The 15,095-nt window shown below is 43.1% G+C and overlaps 1 protein-coding gene across 2 annotated transcripts in view; it reads left to right on the top strand.

The window, feature by feature from the left end:
• Positions 1–15,095, top strand: part of AK5 (adenylate kinase 5) — a 280,448-nt gene that overhangs the window by 230,947 nt on the left and 34,406 nt on the right. For both annotated transcript variants that reach the window (XM_054480193.2, XM_054480202.2), the window contains exons 11-12: positions 8,936–9,099; positions 12,223–12,339. In XM_054480193.2, the coding sequence (XP_054336168.1) occupies positions 8,936–9,099; positions 12,223–12,339 (281 nt within the window). The remainder of the gene's footprint in view (positions 1–8,935; positions 9,100–12,222; positions 12,340–15,095) is intronic.

Here is a 15,095-nt window from a genome sequence, read left to right as displayed (position 1 = left end):
AGAAAGAAATATTTCAACAGGCAGAAATATGATAGATTTCTAAAATATGAAGATTAGAAATAAGATAGTTTGATTTGCAAAAGATATTTGATCCTCCCACAAGCTGTAACTGGGAAGACTATGCACCTTTAAAGGTGTTAAAACAGTACCAGGATATAAAACTGCTGTGTCCAACCTTTGTAAGCTCATGGAATTTTACTGGGAGTAAGTTAGAAAGAGTGAGAAAGACTTTTAAACATCACCAACAGTAGCTGCCTTGTTTTGCAGATAATAATTATGATGCTTATTGTGTGTTTCACTTTGCCAGCTACCGATCCAAGAGATTCACATGCATTATTTTATCCTCACAACCAACAGATATTGTGACCACCCCCATTTTGTAATGAAGAGGTTGAAGCTCAAAGCAGATATGTGACTTGATGAAAGTCATCTAACCAGATGGAGAATGGCCTGAGGTGTGAACCTGGAACTCAAGCCCTTGGGTCCAGTGATCCTTTTATGTGAAAGGAGCAGAGTTGTCATTTTTGTGGGGCCACAGGCTCCTGGACACTGGCTCTTGTTAACAATTGTCTGTGACACTGGGCCAGGTTCTGTGGGGATGCCAGCCTAAGTGAAGTGGTTTCCGCCCTCTGCGAGCTTCGGCCTGGCAAAGAAAGGAAGAGAACGTGAGCAAACTGTATGTGCTAGAGGCAAGAGAAAGAGAGAATTTTGAGATGTTGGTCATTGGTGTTACAGAGTCAAAGGTATCAAAGACTAGAAGCAAGCCAACAAGTAATATGACAAATAAGCAATCGCTGTTGAACTAGAAAAGAGCAATTTCAGAGTGTGATGAGGTATGAGATAGTTTCCAAGAGGATAGGGAGTCAATAAATGAAGAGGAAATGGAAACAGGCAGTTTTCCACTGCTGAAAAAAGAAATAAAAAGAATACAAAGATAACTCAGGGGACACACGCAATGGTAGAAATATTTTCATTTGGACTGGGGAGAACCGAGCTGATGTTATACAGAAGAAAAGATGCCAACCGAGAGAAATATATTTCATATGGACAAAAAAGAGAGCGTCAAGTTCTTGGAACAGGCAGGAGAGGATCCATTTATCATTAAATTTTTTCGTCTTTCAGCTGCTATTATAAAGTGTCTATTATATTTCAGGCACTGTGTTTGTGCACCATGACGAGCAAAGCAGACCCAGATCCCACACTCAGATACCACAGAGCCTAATAAGGAAGACAAAATTTTAAGTAAATAATATATATCATACATATAAACTAGATACATGTATCTGTACATACATATGCTTTATCTATTAATATATTTTATATGTATATAATTTCCCTGCTTTGTCTCCTGTAAAATATATGTATTTACATTATATATATTTCTATTTTACATATATTCAATTTATATTTTACAGGAGCCAAAGCAGGGAAATCATATATATATAGTACTACAATAGCTGGTAAAATAGTACCACAGTATAAAAAAAGCTGTGTCCGACCTTTGTAAGATTATGGAATTTTACTAGGAATAAGCCAGAAAGATTTCTAACCATCACCAACAGTAACTGCCTCATTTTACAGATAATAATTCTGATCCTTATTGTGTGGACTGGGGAAAACTGAGCATGATGTTACACAGAAAAGAAGCTGCCAACCAAGAGAAATAAATTTCATATGGACAAAAAAGAGGGTATCAAGTTATCTGTAATATATGTATGTATTTTATGGGAGCCAAAGCAGAGAAATTAGCCTTAAGCTAAATGGCATAAAGTTTTCCAGACAGGAGAAAGAAGGATGGAGGGCAAAGGATAGAAACATCAATGTTTTGAAAATGCTGAGGAAATGAGACAGTCTTCATCTTAGTGAGTAAGAGGGTTAAAAATGTTAAGAGTGAGAGGAATGAGGATGTGCTGAAGGACAGTGGGAAATACTAGCATCCATTCATGGACATCCAATTGATGTCCAACTTGATACCAGGAAAAAAGAAGGATATTTGCCAAGAAGCATTAAAAACTATTATGAAGTTAGATAGCATGACTCAGTTGGCTCAGTTTTTGGACTCTCTCAAGGGAACTCTTAGCAGCCCAGAGTAGATGCAAATAAAGCCTATGGTGGGCTGGGCAGGGAGAGCAGGCTGATGGTGACACGGCAGGTTCCGTAGAACTTAAGTAGGGCAAAGGATTCAAAGTTGCTAGAAAGGGGCTGGCGTCCAGCTAGCTAGGGAGGTAAGTGGAGCCCAAAGGAAATGGGCCAACCCTGTGAGGTCATAACGATGGCAAGGAACAAGTTGAAGAGAAGTGAGGTCAAGGGAAAAGTGAAAGGGAGAGAAAGATGCTATCAGAGTGGGAGAATAGATCCAAATAACGAACGCTCAGTTTCAGCTAGAGCCACAGGGGGCTGAAATTGGGTTAGTGATGAAGGTCATTGGTGCTGAGGAGGCTTAAAGACCTCTCAGACTGGGGTGGAATAGGAATGAAAGCCTGGAAAGCTTTGCTGATAGCAGTTAAACCCAGAGAATACTGTTCTCTCTGCTTTGCAACTTAGAGAAAATAAACATTGAGTTCTAAACTAGATACGTGTATCTTCACATAGGCTGTCACATATGTGTGTGTGTGTGTGTGTGTGTGTGTGAAAGACAGAGAGAGAGAGAGAGATCGTGCACACACGGGTATATCTTAAGTACCTGCAAGTGGTCTGGAAGTCTGGAAGTAATGGCTAGTTCCCAAATTCATTACTGACTTTGGATTATGTTTAATTTAAACCTTGATGTGCCAGACAACGTAACTCAGGAAGAGCTATAGAGGTGTATAACCCCCCTTCATTGTAAATAGCTTTTGCCAAGCACCAATATTTTAACAGAGAGATGGGAATAGGAACATTTTTGTTGACATTTGGGGGAACAGGGGACAAATTTCAGAGACTTTTTTTTTATTATACTTTAAGTTTTAGGGTACATGTGCTAGTTCAACCATTGTGGAAGTCAGTGTGGCGATTCCTCAGGGATCTAGAACTAGAAATACCATTTGACCCAGCCATCCCATTACTGGGTATATACCCAAAGGACTATAAATCATGCTTCTATAAAGACACATGCACATGTATGTTTATTGCGGCACTATTCACAATAGCAAAGACTTGGAACCAAGCCAAATGTCCAACAATGTTAGACTGGATTAAGAAAATGTGGCACATATACACCATGGAATACTATGCAGCCATAAAAAATGATGAGTTCATGTCCTTTGTAGGGATATGGATGAAGCTGGAGACTTTTCAAATGTAGACTTGACAGAGCTTGGCAACTGGTCAGGTATGGGAGATGAGGAGGGAGACCCTAAAGTGCAATGAGGCAGAAAGTTGGTGATTATTTCCCCCGATTTTACAGATAAGAAACTAAGATTCAGAGAAATTAAAAGATTGCTCTATAACCACGTGACTAGTAAGTGGTAGAACCAGTGTTGATTGTCAGATCACCCATCCTGTGCCCTTCATAATACTTCATACTCCTCCACTTCCACCCCTGTGCAGATGCAGAGCCCTTTCATGCTCCAAGTTCCATTACTGAAGACACCAGGCTCAGCCTTATGCCATCTTTCCCACACTTTCCTTGTGCTGGCAGAGGTGATTAATTACCCTTCCCCTTCCTAAGGAGTCCCAGCCAGTGCTTCTGCGATGGTGTTTACAGGCCCCACTCATAGAACCTATCGCACTGCTGTGATGATGGTTCACCTCTCCATCCTCCCCACTAGATTGTGACCTCTCTGATGGAAAAGACCCAGTTCTGGGTCTTTTTATTTCTAGTGCTTAGCAGCGTCAAACCCATTCTGGCTGTCCAATAGATGTTTCTTTAAAAAGAGCTGTGTTAATTAACTTCATGCTTAATTCCAGGTAACATCCTGGAGTTAGTAAGATGCAATAAAATGTCAACAAAGGTCATTTTAGGCCAGGCCCAGTGGCTCACACCTGTAATTCCAGCACTTTGGGAGGCCGAGGTGGGTGGATCACTTGAGGTCAGGAGTTCGAGACCAGCCTGGTCAACGTGGTGAAACCTTGCCCCTACTAAAAATACAAAAATTAGCCAGGAGTGGTGGCACTCGCCTGTAGTCCCAGCTACTCGGGAGGCTGAGGCAGGAGAATCGCTTGAACCTGGGAAGCGGAGGCTGGTCCTTATCTTAAGGAGCCCAGCTCAGGATGCTGAATCCAGAAGCTGTCTCACAGGAGAGGATTGCTCCTGTCAATACAAATCAAACTGGGAAAGGTGACCCACGTGGGCATGCTGAGGTGATGCAGATGGTTTCAGTTCTACTTCTCAAAGAACACCAGGTACTGAAGAGAAGGCAGACTTGGACTCCCTGGGCTGGCAATTCCCATGCAGTCTCTCGCCTCCCTTCCTTCTGTGGCAATGCTGTCGAGACCTGTAGGGAAATGACTTACTGACATGCAAAGTGGGCGTTCACAGTACATGCACTTTTCACAATATAGCACCTTTGGCCTCACAGGGAACACTTTTTACATTTTTCCACCTTTTTTTGAGGTATTTACAGACACCTTCAAAATAGATGCTCATATTCCACACTCTCTTTGTGTATCACATCACGTAGTATGGTGTATGGGCTTGTTCAGGGGTTCGAGCCTTGGGTAATGATACACTAAAAATTAGTGAGATGACAGTAAATGTGATAGCTCCTGTCTGTCATCAGTCATCTTGCCACCAGAGGACACAGCCCACTCATTCTGAGATGTGGTTCCTCAAAATATCTTTTGCCGTGTAACAAATTATCCTGGAGGGATATCATTGTTTTTTATTTAAAAGTCATAAGTTAAGACCTCAAAGATATGTCAGTGGCAGTATATGAAAATTTATGTTTATACCGGCAGTTTTTGTGCTTTCACTGCAGTGATAAAATCACTTTGTTCTTCAGTTTGGAGCCAAGGGAAGAATCAAGCTATTGTGTAGATTACTTAAAATTCCACAGTGCCTGCGCCATTTGGCCAAAGAATGCTAAAAATTTGCAGCTGTTGCTCCCACAAAAGTTTCTAACTAGGGCAGTGGCTGCTGTTCAACACACAGCTGTTGTTAATTTGAGCTGAAGATTTTTAATTGCCTTTGTGTCGAGATTTATTAAATAACATTTTAGAGGAACAAAAACTGTAATAGTCGTATTAGCAGGATGCTAAAGGAAGAAAATAATTGGAACATGGCATTTTTGCTTTGTAAGCCAAGTCTGAAAATATCTTTTCCACATGGAGGGCTCCCAGCCATCCCAGGAAAAGCATTTCCAGGTAAATCCAGCCACAGAAGCCCTGATGGACTTTGCAGGAGCTCAGCCACTTGCACCCCTTAGTCATTTACCTGGAAGCACCACTTCTCCGGAGTGGCCTCCTTGTTCCCACACTCTCCATTCCTATTATACTGAGAGACGGGAGGCATAGTGCTTACAGTAAACATAGCATTAGCTGGCAGTTGGCTGCTTCTTTAAGTGGTCTGCATTATTTTGGGGAGCCTCTATAATTGCTGTTTTCCTATTACATCCAGCCCATCCCTGACAATACTATGAGGGGTCTGACCTCCTCCACATTTGGCTTAGAGCAGCTGTATAGATGAGCGGAAGATAGAAAACTCAGACCTTTCCTGGATTTTCTGGCAAGGCAAAGAAGGGGGAAGGAGGGGCCCTTCTATTAAAAAGGGTCGACAACTAATGTTGTCCCTTAAGAGGGAAGTTGCCAACTGCACAAAGAAAGGAGTTTTAAGTATGAAAAAAGGCAAACCAGGAAAATTGCAGAATGAGTTGTAAATCCTCATTACCATACTAAAATTTCAATCATGTTTTGCATGCTGATGGTAAATATTTCCTTTTAGCAAGAAAACTTTGTCAGGCATTTATGGCGCACTTACGATGTGCAAAGTGCTGTGTGATGTGCTCAGGGCACCCAGAGAAGCTTGCAGGGCCGGCGACCAGTGAGGGAGCGGCAGCCCAAGAGTAAGACAGGCAGGGAGCACCCGGCGCTGTTTACAGCATTGGCTCCAACAGAGCTGAGGGTGAGAGGGCTGGCTCCTGCCAGAAGGGGGAAACATGTGATCTGGACCTAAGGGCTGAGGAAGACCTTGATCATTAGAAAAAAGGATGAATGTGACCGGGCCCAGTGGCTCAGGCCTGTAATCCCAGAAGTTTGGCAGGCTGAGGTGAGAGGATCGCTTGAGGCCAGGAGTTCAAGACCAGCCTGGGCAACATAGCAAGAGACCCTGTCTCTACAAAAAATTTAAAAACTATGGGTGTGGTGATGTGCACCTGTAGTCCCAGCTACTCAAGAGGCCAAGGCAAGAGGATTGCTTCAGCCCAGGAGTTTTGAGTTCAAGGATGCAGTGAACTGTGATTGTGCCACTGTGTTCCAGCCTGGGGACAGAGCAAGAACCTATCTCAAAGAAAAAAAAAAGAAAGAAAGAAAAGATGAATGGGTAAAGAAAATGTGCTAGAATATAGAATATTATTCAGCCATAAAAAGACAGAAATCCTGCCATTTGTGACAACATATTGGAAGACATTATACTAAGTGAAATAAGCCAGGCACAGAAAGACAAATACTGCATGATCTCACATGTACGTGGAATCTTAAAAAGTCAAATTCATAGAAGCAGATAGTAAGAATGGTGGTTGCCAGGGGCTGGGGAAGTGAGGAGATGTGGTTCTGGAGACCTCATGTACAGCATGATGGCTACAGTTAACAACACTGTATTGTATACTTGAAATTAGCTAGGAGAATAGATGTGAAATGTCTTCAGCACAAAAAAAAAAAAGATTATGTGAGGTGGAGGTTTATTAACTTGATTGTGGTAATTATCTCACAATATATATGTATATCGAATCATCACATTGTACACCTTAAATTTATAGTTTTATCAATGATACCTCAATAAAGCTGGGGGAGAAAACAAAGAGAAGAGGAGGAAGGAAGGGCCTTTCAAGCTGAGGACCAAGAAGAACAAAAGCATGGTAGCCTGGAAAAGTCTGTGTGGGCATAGGATGCCATTGAATGCTATGGAGGTGGGAGTGCCCTCCTTTCCAGGCACATGGAAAGCATTGAAAGAACTGTTAGTCCAAGAATTGTGTTAGTTGGACATGACAGTGCTGGAGGAGGATAAGAAATGGGAGAGAGGGGCCCGGCACAGTGGCTCATGCCTGTAATTCCAGCGCTTCGGGAGGCTGAGGCGGGTGCATCACTTGAAGCCAGGAGTTCGAGACTAGCCTGGCCAACGTAGTGAAACCCTGTCTGTATCAAAAAATACAAAAATTAGCCAGGCATGGTGGTGCGCACCTGTAATCCCAGCTAATTGGGAGGCTGAGGCAGGAGAATCACTTGAACCTGGGGGGTAGAGATTGCAGTGAGCTGAGATCGCACCACTGCACTCCAGCCTGGTCAATAAAGCAAGACCATCTCAAAAAAAAAAGAAGAAGAAGAAGAAATAGCAGGGAAAGATGCTGGAGAGGTAGAGTCGGACTGGATTCTGGAGAGTTGGGGTGCTGCTGTAGGGAAATTGAATTTTACTCTGGGAGCACAGGAGGCCATTGAGTGCTATGGAGGTGGGAGTGCCCTGCTTTCCAGGCACATCATCCTGCTAGCAAGTCTGTGGGGCTCCAAAGCCCCTCCCATTCTGTTCTGACATGCGGAGGTGGAGTGATTGCCATATGCCAGGCGGAGAGGATGAGGACCTGAAGTGTGGCCAGGTCAATGTGGCCACAGTGGGGAGGAAAGAAGGGAACACCTCTGAGAGTCAGAGCCCGGGCTTCAAATCCTGGGCTTGCTACTCACTAGCAGTTCAGCCTAGGCAATGGATTTAACTTCTCTGTGCCTCTGCTTCCTCATCTGTAAAATGGGAATAATAACAGTGCATGCCTCTTAAGGTTATTTTATATAACCTTGTACATAATACCTAAAATGTTTAGAATAGTGGCTGGTGCAATAAGCACTTGATAAAGGTTAGCTATTATTATTATTTTCAGATGTAAAATCCTATGACATACTATTATGAAAGGGATATGGCAGATACTCAGAACTGATAATAGCTAGGGGAAAAAATAAGATAATAAAACATATTGAGGGACATTCTACAAAGTAACTATTCATAATCTTCAAAAGTGTCGAGGAAACCCACAGAAACTGTTCTATACTGAAGGAGAGCAGAAGGACATGGCAACTAAAGGCAATGTGTGATCCTGAATTTGACCCATTGACTTCAGAGGACATTATTGAGTCAATTGGGACAATTCAGTTGAAATTTGGAGGGGTCCAAGGATATCATTATGAAGGAGGATGTGCTTGTTTCCTTGCTTGTAGGAAATGACACTAAAAGGTTCTGGAGTAAAGAGGCATCCAGTTAGCAACTTATTCCCAAGTGTTTCTGAAAGTTCTTTGTCCTCACAACCCTTTTGTAAGTTTGTGATTGCTGAAAATAAAAACACTTATTTTTTTAAATTAAAAGCTAGCATTTGTTGAGCATTCACTAAGTATCAGGAATTGTGGCCAGTGCTTTGCACATGAGCAGGTTCGGTTCTCCAAGGAAACTTCTGTGACTTTGCATCTCTACCAAAACGGAGCCAAGTACCCCTCATCTGTGCCCCAATAGTAGGCTGTACTCGTCTTCACTAACTGCCTGTGACCATGGGTTACAAATGGTCTATGAAAAGTAACTGCCTGTTTTTCTGTAACACCTGCCCCCTCCCGCTTCATGGATAATCTAAGCTCTTTAAAGGCAAGGGCTATATCCCATTCTCAACTTGCATCCACCACTCTCAGCACAGTTCCTGGTATAGCAAATCTCAAGTTCCCAATACATGCTTAGTGACTGGAACACTGAGGCTTGCTCACCATGGTAACTACCATTAAAAATGAGGCACCAGACTTGGAATGCATGTCTGACACATGACTTCTTTTCAAGGTGGTCCTGGCTCTGGCAAAGGCACACAGTGTGAAAAGCTGGTGGAAAAATATGGATTTACACATCTCTCAACTGGCGAGCTCCTGCGTGAGGAACTGGCATCAGAATCTGAAAGAAGCAAATTGATCAGAGACATTATGGAACGTGGAGACCTGGTGCCCTCAGTAAGCAACATGGCCTGACCCACATTACTGCCTTTCCTGTCTGGGGAGACCTTTGGGGTTTTTGTAATGAATCTGAGCTGCTGGAACTAAGAAACCCAAAGAAACAATAGCTGTATTTTATGTCCCTCCTTTGCAGCAATCCAGATGCAGGCAGGTCTACAGCAGACAGCCCTTCTGCCCAACCAGGTCGAGCTGGCCCAGGCTCCTTCCATCTTGTTGCTCTACCAGACCCTCAAATGTTGGCCTAATTTCACATTTCCCCCCCAAATTCATCCCACTTTAGAATTGGAAAGGCTTCAAAATAGAAGTGAGTGTGGTGCAGCAGAGCCTAGAATTAGAAACCCCCAGAAAATATAAAATAATGCTTTGGTCTAGTTCTGGGAGGTATGATTATCTTGAAATTTGCTATCTTGTGTAATTTAAGAATGTCCCCTTTTCTGTCTTTTTTCTTCTTAAGTCACCATCCATCTCTAAGAAGCTGAATGGTAGGGATATCAAGAAATAGTCATCCTTGCCACACTGGGTCCCATGCTAGGCTCTGTAATGAGGGCTGTATGATACAGTCTCTGTTAGCAACAGAGCTGTCTGATTCCTCTCTAACCAGCTGCACTCTGTTTCCCACCTGGAAGCCGGAATGGTCCTCATGAAAGGAAAACAGACCATTACAGTTGCCACTTAGCTGGCCTCCTGGAGCCCACTCTTTTCCCTAAAGTGTCCTCTTTTCACAGCAGCTGTTACCGGAAAGGGGTCCCGATCCAGACCCCAAGAGAGGGTTCTTGGATCTTGTGCAAGAAAGAATTCAGGGCAAGTTGTAAAGTGAAAGGAAGTTCATTAAGAAAGTAGAGGAATAAAAGAATCGCTACTCCATGGACAGAGCAGCCCCGAGGGCTACTGGTTACCCATTTTATGTGTTATTTCTTGATGATATGCTAAACAAGAGATGGATTATTCATGCCTCCCCTTTTTGACCATATAGGGTAACTTCCTGACATTGCCGTGGCATTTGTAAACTGTCATGGCGCTGGTGGAAGTGTAGCAGTGACGATGACCAGAGGTCACCCTTGTTGCCATCTTGGTTTTGGTGGGTTTTACCCAGTTTCTCTACTGCAACCTGCTTTATCAGCAAGGTCTTTATAACCTGTATCTTGTACTGACCTCCTATCTTATCCTGTGACTTAGAATGCTTAACCTGGCAGGGCGCAGTGGCTCATGCCTGCAATCCCAGCACTTTGGGAGGCCGAGGCAGGTGAATCACGAGGTCAGGAGTTTGAGACCAGCCTGGCCAACATGGTGAAACCCCATCTCTACTAAAAATACAAAAAATTAGCTGGGCGTGGTGGCGGGCACCTGTAATCCCAGCTACTTGGAAGACTGAGGCAGGGGAATTGCTTGAACCTGGAAGGCAGAGGTTGCAGTGAACCAAGATCGCGCCTCTGCACTCTAGCCCAGGCAACAGTGTGAGACTCCATCTCAAAAAAAAAAAAAAAAAAAAAGAGAGAGAGAGAGAGAATACGTTAACCTTCTGGGAATGCAGCCCAGTGGGTCTCAGCCTTATTTTATCCAGCCTTTATTCAAGATGGAGTTGCTCTGGTTCAAACACCTCTGACACAGCCAGAATGATTTCTTTAAAACATTTATCAGAGTGTGTTATTCCCTTCCTCAAAACCTTCCAATGGCTGCCCGCCGCACTTAGGATGAAATCCAGAGTCCTTTCTGCAGCTCTGGCCTCCAGCTCCCTCTCCAGTGTTATTTCCCACCACTCTCACCTTGCTCACTCCCCCCCACCACTAGCCTCCTTGTTCCTCCCACAAGTCAGCCTGTTCCTGCCTCAGGGCCTTTGCATTTGCTGTGTCTGCAGCCTGATGCTCTCCCTTCATATAGTCACATAGTTTGCTCCTTTACTTCATCCAGATCTCCACTTCAGTGTTACACTTTATCAGATGCCTTCCCTGGCCACCCTACAGAAAGTAACTCCTCTAGCATTCTGTACCTTTGTCCTGCTTTAATTTTGTACCTATCAGTTATCTTAGCTGACTCTTCATTATATATTTATTTGTTCATCTATTGTGTGTCTTCTTCATTAGAATATAAACTTCATGAGGACTTCATTCACGATTATCTAGGGATAGATTCTAACCACACTCGCAATGGCCGCATTCCCCAAGCCCCTGCCAAAAGCCAGAGAGCCCACGAGCAGGGAATTCCTCCACTGGCAGCTGATTGCGTTTTTCCTCTACCAATTTCCAGACTCTGGTGTATTTCTCCTACTTCATTTACCATAAGCACTTGCTAAATACAAATTTTCAACAAAGAAAGTGATGTTACTTGAAAATGCTACTTTACATCTACCAAAAGTCTTTTAAGTCAGTAGATGTCAAATTTTATAAAATATTTACTGGAAAAAAGTTAACAGTAAAATACCTTTTTTTTTTTTTTTTTTGAGACACAGTCTCGCTCATCACCCAGGCTGGAGTGCAGTGGCGTAATCTTGACTCACTGCAATTTCCACCTCCCGAGTTCAAGCGATTCTCCTGCCTCAACCTCCCGAGTAGCTGGGATTACAGGCGCCCACAGCAATGCCCGGCTAATTTTTGTATTTTTAATAGAGATGGGGTTTCGCCATGGTGGCCAGGCTGGTCTTAAACTCCTGACCTCAGGTGATCCACTCACCTCGGCCTCTCAACGTGCTAGGATTACAGGTGTGAGCCACCGCACCCAGCCAGTAAAATACTTTTTATACCATGTTTTGTCTAGTTTTAAATTGCCATTATGCCTAATTCATGGAGTGCTACCATATGAAATACAGCTACCTTACCTCATCTAATCTAAGATGCCAATATCTTAAGACAGATAACTGGTAAGAATATACCAGTAAGAAAAAAACACTAACAATTAAACTATGTTATAATATAATCAGAACTGATTATAAATACCTGCCAGTTTCATAGATATTAAAATATGGGGTGGAGGTGGAAGAGTGAAATGAAATATGGTCAATTGCTGTCTGCTGTTAACCTTATCTGAACCTTCCTCGCTCCCTCAGTGGATGACTGAAGGAGACTTGGGGTACTTCTAGTGTTCTGTGAAAGAGCTCAGGTCCTGACCACTCTTGCTTTGCTCCAGGGCATCGTTTTGGAGCTCCTGAAGGAGGCCATGATGGCCAGCCTCGGGGACACCAGGGGCTTCCTGATTGACGGCTATCCTCGGGAGGTGAAGCAAGGGGAAGAGTTCGGACGCAGGGTGAGTGGTTGTTATGGGGATCCTTCCAGAAGAAAAATAGGGGACATCATTGAGGTTGGGGGATAATTCAAAGTCTATTTCTTTCCCAATTACATTAATGAAAACTTTAAGGGACAGAAACTTGATTCAAACTAGAAATTTAAAAAAAGGAGTAGATTTATTGACTTAAGTAACTAAAACACCCAGCAGTGGTTTAGATTTGGTTGACTCCAGATATCCAAATGTGTTCATCAATTGTCTGACTCTCTCTCTCTCTCTCTCTAATTCGCTTTCCTTTGTGTTGGTCTCATTTTCTTCCTGATCAAGGCTTACCTTCTACCATCTAAGTGGCTTCATAGAAAAGTGTTTCTGTTTCCCAGTGGGTCCAGCAAAAGACCCAGAGTTGTGTTTCCTTATCCTGGATTTGGTCACAGTCCCATCATCACTGAACCAATTACTGAGGCCAAGAGGGAAGGAGAGGGAATACGCTGGCTGGCCCAGCCTGGAGGACCAAGGAAGGATGGGAAGGGAGGAGGGAGCAGGGGCACCACACCTCAGCCACACAGGGAAGGAAAATTACCCCCAGGAAAAGTAGGGCTGTCCTTACAAGAAGACGGGGGAATGGGTGCTGGACAGGCAGAATCAGAACTACACACCACCCTCCCACTATCCTCCCACCATCCCACCTCCCTGCCCACCCTCTCCTAGTGAGGAGGGTGGGTCAGGGATACTCACAGGGGAGCAGCAGTAAGTAAAAACCGTTGTGGCTGCCACGTATTGAACCCACTCTGGGCCAGATCCTGTGCCCACACTTTATAGAGAGTACCTGTAATCTTACAAGTCCAGGCAAGAAGGGTACAACTGGCCTCATTGTTAAACAAATACTGACTTGAGAACTTAAATTCATATTTATAGAGATATCTCTTTAGACGAGTTTTGAAACATTTTTCATATACAGTTTTCTCATTTTTTTTTTAATAACCTTTTTAGATAGATAGGGGAAGTATTGTCCTCATGTTAAAGGTGATGAGTGAAGCCCAGAAAGGGTTAATGACTTCCCCATGGCCACACAGCTGGTGACAACTTACTGGTAAGTGCCAGCTGCTGGCAGGACTAAGATTTTGCGGAACCCGTCGCCATCCACTTCTAGTAACATTGATTGAGGTGAATTGTACTTGTGTGTCTCTGGGGGTTTACTTTGACCTCCTTCTGAGCCTGTTTCATTTAACTTCCTTGGTGTCAAAATACTTCAAGGTCAATTGCTCATCTTCGCCTACACTTCCTACATGAAACCAGAGTCAAAGAAAACATGTCTAGGTCTAGTTGGCATGGGTGGACCCTGGACCCATTCTGGCTGTCCCTTGACTCCAGAGCTTCCATCAGCAAGATGGGGGTGGGCAGGGAGAAGTGGATTTGCAGAGCAGAGCCCCATGACTGTGGAAGTTTTAGGCAGTTCTTGATGGGGGACACTCACATGCCCAAGTTCTAATGAGTTTTTTCCCATGAAACAAATCACTTCAAGAGCACAAACCTCAATATAAATCAACTAGTTTTTTACAAAATGGAATTGGGAGCATTGTTCTACTTTTTAAATAATTGTGGTAAAATAGACAACAAAATTTCTCATCTTAACCATTTTTAAGTGTACAGTTCAAGGATGTTAAGTACATTCATATTGTTATGAAACCATCACCACCATCCATCTTGAGAACTCTTTTTATCTTGCTAAACTGAAACTCTACCTACTATTTATTTTATTTATTTTTATTTTTGGAGACAAGGTTTTGCCCTATTGCCCTGGCTGGAGTGCAGTGGTGCAATCATACCTCACTGCAGCCTCGACCACACAGGCCCAAGCAATCCTCTCACCTCAGCCTCCTGAGCAGCTGGGACTACAAGTGTGCACCACCACATCCCAGCTAAACTTTTTGATTTTTTGTACAGATGGGGATCTCACTGTGTTACCAGGGCTGGACTTAAACTCCTGGGGTCCGGTGATCCTCTCACCTCGGCCTCCCAAAGTGCTGGGATTACAGATGTGAGCCACCGCACCTGCCTGAAACTCTACCCTCTCCCTCCTTTCCCCAGCTCCTGATAACCACCATTTTTCTTTCTGTCTCTGTGAATTTCACTATTCTAGGTACCTCTTATTTCACTTAACAAAATGTCCTCAAGGTTCATTCATATTGTAGCATGTGTCAGAATTTCCTTCCTTTTCCGGGTCAAATAACATTCCAATGTATGTATATGCCACATTATTTTTATTCATTCACCTATCGATAGAGACTGGGGTTGCTTTCACTTTCTGGCTATTGTGAATAATGTTGCCATGACTACGTGTGTACAATATCTGTTCAAGTTCCTGCATTAGTTCTTTTGGGTATATACCCGCAAGTGGAATTGCTAGATCATATGGTAATTCTATTTTTAATTTTTTGAGGAGCCACCATACTACACATATACATACATACTGCCAGCCATAGTGGCCACACCACTTTACATCCCTACCAACAATGCACAAGAATTTCAATCTCTTCTCACCAACACTTGTTATTTTATGGGTTTTTTTGATAGTGGCCATCCTAATGGGTGTGAGGTGGTATCTTATTGTGGTTTTGATTTGCAGTTCTCTAATGATTAGTGACATTGAGCATCTTTTCATGTGCTTTAAATGAAGTTGTTTTCTTTTTGTTGTTGTCTAGTTGTAGGAGTTCTTTATATATTTTGGATAGTAACTCCTTATCAGATATATGACTTACAGATATTTTCTTTCATTT

The sequence above is a fragment of the Pongo pygmaeus genome, chromosome 1, assembly GCF_028885625.2.
Source record: "Pongo pygmaeus isolate AG05252 chromosome 1, NHGRI_mPonPyg2-v2.0_pri, whole genome shotgun sequence".
NCBI classification, from domain to species: domain Eukaryota; kingdom Metazoa; phylum Chordata; class Mammalia; order Primates; family Hominidae; genus Pongo; species Pongo pygmaeus.
The sequence above is the reverse complement of the archived record's forward strand: the minus strand, read 5'-3'. Positions and strand labels throughout refer to the sequence as shown.